The sequence below is a fragment of the Oncorhynchus kisutch genome, linkage group LG15, assembly GCF_002021735.2.
Source record: "Oncorhynchus kisutch isolate 150728-3 linkage group LG15, Okis_V2, whole genome shotgun sequence".
NCBI lineage: Eukaryota > Metazoa > Chordata > Actinopteri > Salmoniformes > Salmonidae > Oncorhynchus > Oncorhynchus kisutch.
Window position 1 is genome coordinate 65078312 of NC_034188.2, and position 7608 is coordinate 65085919.

The following is a 7608-nucleotide window of genomic DNA, read 5'->3' on the forward strand; positions in this document are numbered from 1 at the left end:
TCCTTACATGGGAATCCAGAGGTACTGCATATCTGGGATGAGAGCGAATCAGATTTCCTGTTTCATTCCCACTAGGCAATCAATGAGGGAAATTTAGTCCAATAGGACTCCTTGGTGATTCTAAACCTAACCCTTACCCTAACCAATAACCAGCCATAACCTTATCCTTAACCATAATAACCCTAGTCATAACCCTAACCCTAGCTTCAACTCCACACCCCAGCCTAACCCTAAACCTACCACTACCTCTATCTAACACCTGTCACTGAACAAACCACTCACTGTTACCAATGCAAAGGGTGACCTCTCCTGGGAAGATAAGCTTCATACAACTATTTGGCATTACTAGTGTCACAACTTGATTGTGCTACCTGTTTCTTCTGAGAAAATCAGATACTATTGTTGCAACCCAACTGGAATTATCAGGTATCCTCCTTATTCATACTCAATGGGTGTGGAAAGTCCCAAATGCAACCCTATTCCCTATGTAGTGCACTACTGTTGACCAAGTAGTGCACTATATCACACACAATGTCAGTGCATTTAAAGCACATTTCTGCAGGGAGATGGAGTGATGGAGAAGCGACCTTCTGCTTGCTGTACCTTAAGTCCAGCAGCACCAATACAATGAGTCAGTCAGAACACCCTCTGCTGGTACAGCATGGTACAAAGTCATGACTCAGTGCAAAGGATGGATGAATCATCACGGCCAGTGCTAACTCCTTGCATTTGCGAATCATTAAGGGGTGAATCCCAACTTCCTATTGATGTTAATGCAGTGAAAATCCTACCTACGTGGAAGTTTAGGATTCACCCATAAACTTCATGTATTTGACATTTTTTGACATAGTTTCAGAGTACTATAGGTGCAGGTAGTATGCTTTTGTCAGTCACAAATTCTCAATATTAGCTGGATAGGAGTCCTACATGTATTGTTGTATTGGGGACAATGGCGAACATGCATTCTGCAGAATCAGGACACTGTTGGTTCACACCTGGCTCCAGTTGGAGGGACAGATCAGCTAACTAGTAAAGATGTTCCAAGCTGATTAAGGTATCACAAACGTCAGATGATTATTTTCTGTCTCTCAGCCCTTCAATGTAGGACGGCTGCAAAGGCACCAACGCTTCCCTTCTTTCTTCTCTCTGCCTGCCTTTCTCTCACTCTTTCTTTCTCGCACTCTCTCTTCTTTCTTTCTTTCTTTCTTTCTTTCTTTCTTTCTTTCTCTCACTCTCTATTCTTTCTTTCTTTCTTTCTCTCACTCTCTATTCTTTCTTTCTTTCTCTCACTCTCTCTTATTTATTTCTCTCACTCTCTCACTCTCTCACTCTTCTTTATTTATTTATTTCTGTCTCTCTTTCTTATGGAGATAGAATACTGCCATCTATCCTTCTCTCTCTCCCTTTCACACTCACTCCCCTCTCTCCCCCCTTTCTTTCCTTTCCTTTCCTTTCCTTTCCTTTCCTTTCCTTTCCTTTCCTTTCCTTTCCTTTCCTTTCCTTTCCTTTCCTTTCCTTTCCTTTCCTTTCCTTTCCTTTCCTTTCCTTTCCTTTCCTTTCCTTTCCTTTCCTTTCCTTTCCTTTCCTTTCCTTTCCTTTCCTTTCCTTTCCTTCCTCTCCTCTCCTCTCCTCTCCTCTCCTCTCCTCTCCTCTCCTCTCCTCTCCTCTCCTCTCCTCTCCTCTCCTCTCCTCTCCTCTCCTCTCACTCAATCACTGTTTCCACACTCTTCACCTTAGTTTCAACCCCTTCCATTTGTCAAGGCACTGGTGAGAGACATAATCTGTTGCTGACCTAAGTTCAGAGAAGGAAGTTGAGTTGAGTCTCAATATAACCTTAAAACTGTCTTGAGTCAATTTCTGTGCCCCTGTGGAAATCAAATCAGCATAATAAAAAAATCCCCATAAATATCTGTCTATTTAAGCTCGAGATATCAGTTTTTTTGCATGGGCTGCGTCTATGACCCATCTATGGAAAGGTGAGTCTCTCATGAACACGTACATGTCGGTTGTTTTGCTCTAGGATGCCCACAAGACTCGCCTAAAGATAGCCCGGTGACATGTATGATTGGAAGTATATATGGAAGTAGTTTAGCCCCTAAAAAAGCAATTAAATATGTGTAATTAAAAAAAATGTTTCCTGATCATTCTTGTATCTCTCAGATATAGGACAGACACTTCAAAACAAACTTCCTTTCATTTTTTTGGAGGGACTAACTGTTTTTCCTTGTATGAATGTGATATTCAATGTGTTTCTATGGGCTAATAGCAGTAATGTCAAATTCAATGTTTCATCAAACCATTTTTGTCTATATATTTTTATATCTAAAGGGGTCCTAAAATCCTTAATCAAATACACTCAACAAAAATATAAATGTAACATGCAACAATTTCAACAATTTTATTGAGTTACAATTCATATAAGGACATCAGTCAATTGAAATCAATTCGATGACTGGGAATACAGATATGCATCTGTTGGTCACAGATACCTTAATTTAAAAAAGTAGTGGTGTGGATCAGAAAACCAGTCAGTATATGGTATGACCACCATTTGCCTCATGCAGCGCAAGACATCTCTTTCGCATAGAGTTGATCAGGCTGTTGATTGTGGCCTGTGGAATGTTGTCCCACTCCTCTTCAATGGCTGTGCAAAGTTGCTGGATATTTGGAACCAGCTGTCGGGGTTCTTGCTTTGGAATTATATTGAATTCTGCTTATATCATGCTATACCTCAATAAACACAAAGTTCAAATGCAGAGACTTCGAGACCATTAATTGAGTGCTTTTGAAGTGACAGGTTGGCGCAAAATCGCTGCTGCGCTTTATCAGCACAATGGAGAGCGCCCTGTACACTAAAGCAAGGCCTTTTTGGTAATGGATATAGGCTGCAATTCACCTATTACAAACAGCCTATGTGAATGCACCTGTACACACAGCTGTCTTACCAAAATAATGCAAATGCTGAAAGTAGTAGCCTAGTTACTCATGCATGCTAACGAAAATACTGAATAGCAGTTTGGCTTAGAACTAGAACACTAATGCAAATGCCAACGAATGAATGTGAACAGAACAAAACAGAAGTACCAAGTAGGCCTAGTTAACTAAATGTTGATTTGAGGCATGAAACAATCTATATTTAGGCTAGTTACATTAACAGTAAACAAACACAGTAAACAAAACTGGGGCGGCAGGGTAGCCTAGTGGTTAGAGAGTTGGACCAGGAACCGGAAGGTTGCAAGTTCAAAGGCTGACAAGGTACTAATCTGTCGTTCTGCCCCTGAACAGGCAGTTAACCCACTGTTCCTAGGCCGTCATTGAAAATAAGAATCAGTTCTTAACTGACTTGCCTGGTTAAATAAAGGTAAAAAAATACAAAAATAAAAATATTTAAAAAAGGCAAATGGAGATCCAAATATCCAAAACATAGCCTACGGCCTACTACAGTGAGATGCAGCCATGCACAGCTGTCTTGCCAAACAAATGGAACATGGAAAACCATGCTGCTCATGAGTACAGCAACACCTTCTGATATGGAACAATACACTTCTGTTGATCAAATTCGAACTGCGTAACCAATTAAGGAATGTCAGCCTATCATAAATACATTTCCAATACTTACAGTTCCATTTACAACCAAGAAAACCAATACAGTACCAAGAAAATCCTTATTTCTATGATGAAACATACCGATATGTTCTTGCATTGGAGTTATATTGAATTCTGCTGCTGCTCTTCGCTCTCCTTCTCATTTTGGATTTGTTTGGGTACTTTGGCGAAGCCAGTTTCTGATATCCATCATGGCAGAGGCAGATTAGCTGGTGCGAGCTAACTAATAGGCTAAGGCTTATAACACAAATGCTTTTTACAGCTAGGCAGAGTTGTTTGAAGCAGATTCAATGGTGAACTTGACCCCGGCCTTATAAATCAAAATAGAATATTACAGATGGAAGCGTATCATGTTATTCACTTAGCCTACCATGGATGAGAAGCGTTTTTTCCCACTTTTTATGAAAACCCATAGGATTCTGCAGAACCCCAGTGTTTTTCCATAGCCCTCCTACACACACTGCAATGCGCTCTGTCCATTGTGCTGACACAGCACAGCAGAGATACAGATTTTGCAGCAACCTGTCACTCATCATTAGAATGTTTTTGCTGTTTTTATATAGGGACATAAAACTAAAACTGAGGGGGCACAAGTTTCAACTGAGGGGGCTAAGCCCCCCTTTCCCCCCTCGTGGAGCCAGACCCGCATACGTTCACTTTATAGTATCTCATTGACCACCCATTTGTAGCTGACTGAAAAAATGATATCTGCATGTTCTCTTTTTTAAGAACAAATTCTTATTTCCAATGACGGCCTACACCAGCCAAACCCTAGTAGTGCTATACACTATCATCTTTCATTTAAACTTCCCTCAACAATGCACATCTTTAGCGCATGCAAAGCTGAGCATTCTTCTCTTGCTACTACACTTCTACAGACAGACTGTGTCCCATAGGTAGAGAGGGTTGGGATGAGAATGTTATCCACTTTCCTCAAAGAGGATTACAGCCTCAGGCAGCTTAGCTTCATAAAGGGTGAGGGTAAGGAGAGTGCTGTTGTCTCCAGCAGCCATCTGTCTGCCCAGTGTAGAGCTGAGAGGGGTTGCTCTCATTGAAGTGAAGAGGGACTTTAGAATCTCTTGGAGGACAGTGGAAGTTGATAAAAAATGCTTTTTTATTGTTAAAACCAACACATTCTGGCCCTTAACTGTCATCAGGGTTGCTCTCACTCACATAAGAGCTGATGGATGGGATGCTAGGAGTGGATGTGTTTCTTTACCCTGATGGACTGAGAATTGCTACACCAGAGGATATTAGGCAATGGGAGCTGGAGACCGCCAGCCAGGTGTCCAGCCAGGTGTCTCAGGAACCCCCCGTCCGACTCTTTGTGGCTCTTTTCCCATACAACCCTGCTGCGATGTCCCCAAACCCTGAGACCGCTGCGGAGGAGCTCCCTTTTGTGCCAGGACAGATCATCAAGGTAATGTACTGAGTAGTTTATCTGTACTGTAGACTATCAACCATTGTGTAATAAGTGTTTATAACAACCAATGATTGACAGTTTATAAACAATTTATAAACTCCTTTTTAAATACTCTTGTTTAATATACCTTATGTAAAGAGTAACCTCCCATTTTAAAGGGGTAGATATGATGAAACCAAGTTTGAACATGGCTGGGTTAATATGAGGTAGGCAGATTATAAACAGTTATACAGTATATTGGATTTTCTAGATGCTGGTGTTTCCTGTTTGTTCTCTGTTGATGCGTAGGCCTACATGATGTGCAAAACTTGTGGTTTCCTCATTTCCTGTCATTGTTTGCAACTTGTTGATGTTCCTTTCTTTTACACATGCACAGTAGATCTGTATCATTACCAAACAAATCCCATGGAAACAAAATGGCTGACTTTGTCTCTGTCTCTGCCAGGTGTTTGGAGATAAAGACGATGATGGTTTCTACCACGGGGAGTCTGGTGGTCTGTCTGGTGTCGTGCCTAGTAACATGGTATCTGAGATCCCAGTGGACGATGACTACCTCAAGCATCAGCTCATGCAGCAGGGTTTCCTGCCTGTCGACCACACAGGTATCTCTTTCTTTTTTTCTCACTCTCGCTCACACTCTCTTTCTCTCTCACTCTCTCTGAAATAATTTATATAAAAAATAATCTGAGATTTCTTAATGATGACAATTGAGATCTGGTGTGCGTCCCAAAGGCACCCTATTCCCTATATACTGTAGTGTACTACTTTTGACCAGGGCGCTGGTGCCATTTGGGATGCAGTCCTATGATCTAATCCTTCAACTCTTGACTTCTCTGTTTCCCATCAGATCCCAGTGAGGAGTCCAGCGTGCTAGATGACTTGGTCGTCCGCAGGATGGTGGCCATCTTTGAGTATGACCCTTGGGAAAGTTCCCCCAACATGGACAGCGACGTGAGTGTGGAACCTCCACATGGGTGTCCAAATCCACTTTAACTTTCTTAATTTGGTCTTTTGAATTTAGTGAACGCCAATTCCGAGGTAATCCCAGTTATAGGGCCTTACTGTGCATATTACAGCAACACCAAATGAACAGTAACTTTTCCCCCCCAATCATTTTATTGTAGGCTGAGCTCGCCTTCCGTGCAGGGGACATAATATATGTGTTTGGTGATATGGATGAAGATGGATTCTATTATGTGAGTGCTGGACTGCATTAAGTAGTCTTTGGGGTAATTAAACCTTGTTTTCCATTGGTTCTATATCTAGATGCTTTGCTAATGTCTAATCTCCATCCAGGGGGACCTTCATGGGCTGAGAGGTCTGGTGCCATCCAACTACCTGGAACCACTACCATGGGAATAGGATTAACAAGGAGCATCCGATACATGAGATTATGCCAAGAATCAGAATCAGATACAATGAACAAAAAAACTTTTTCAAGGATATCTGAATGGATATTACTGTGTCAAAGATCAAGATTTTGTCATGTTTTTTCTTCTGCATAAGTACATGTGACCACAGAAATCTCCTCGAGGATTTGTAATGATCATGGAATAGGGTTTTTATGAACCGTGTGCAGGCTATCACGCACAGTAACGCAGTAGACAGATTTGGCTCTGTCCAAATAAATCCTATGAACTATAAACCTTTTGTTGGACATTTTAAGGTGCAGTAAGATTGGCCAAAATAATGACATCATGGTTATCGTATTACATAATGCTTTGTCAACAGCTAGGGTATTGTAGCCTTAAAAATATGATTTTTATTCTCACTTTGCTGATGGGGATGTATGTTGTAGTTATGCCTATATTTGCCTTACTACATCTTTCGGTTTAGGAAGTATCCATGCACATTTTATAGTGAAGGCTGTGAGAAATCTTTCCTGTTAGAGATATTATTTTCTTCCTTAGTAGTATGCACAATTGCTTTTTTTTTAAATGTTGGTAAATACCAACTGAGATTCTGATGGGAACATTGAGCACGTTGAAAGAAGATATCTATGCAGAATTTAGCAGTACTATTAAACTGTTCATTTTCTGAAAATCTGTTTCGTACACTTGTTCCTCATGTTAGTGGGTTTAGAATTATACAATGCAGGATCTTCATCAAAACCAGATGCTGAACACTGAAACAATTGTAACTGTACAACCACTTTTACTATAAACTGCACTGTGATTGTTATACAAATATCTACAATAGTAGAATGACTATAAACCATGGAAAGCAAGAAAAACAATTAATTTATTTTCATTAGTACAATATTGCAATCAAATCTACTTTTATTTGAGAAACATGACTGAATAGTTAATGGGAACTTAACATTTATTCATAGGACTGCATTTCTAGTACAAAAATGTAATACAACTTAAAAATAGACCATGGTCTCCAAGCTTTTCAGAATCGTTCATTGATGTCAATGGAGTCCTTGTAGTATTTTCCTCCGTAGCCAACAGTACAGTCATCCATAAAGTAGGAAACACTACACTGTGCAGAGGAGTTTAGTAGTACTCTCTACTTTATGGATGACTGCACTGTACATCAGTATCTTCTCGTTGCTGTGGCAGCTTCGTGTTTGGTTC

At 40.5% G+C, this 7608-nt stretch overlaps 1 protein-coding gene across 1 annotated transcript; it reads left to right on the top strand.

The window, feature by feature from the left end:
• Positions 1 to 4491: 4491 nt before the first annotated feature.
• LOC109906080 (RIMS-binding protein 2) lies at positions 4492 to 7608 on the top strand. Its single transcript, XM_020503739.2, has 5 exons — positions 4492 to 5026; positions 5475 to 5631; positions 5877 to 5980; positions 6154 to 6225; positions 6326 to 7608. The coding sequence occupies exons 1-5, from the start codon at positions 4790 to 4792 to the stop codon at positions 6389 to 6391; spliced, it is 636 nt and encodes a 211-aa protein (XP_020359328.1). The 5' UTR covers positions 4492 to 4789; the 3' UTR covers positions 6392 to 7608.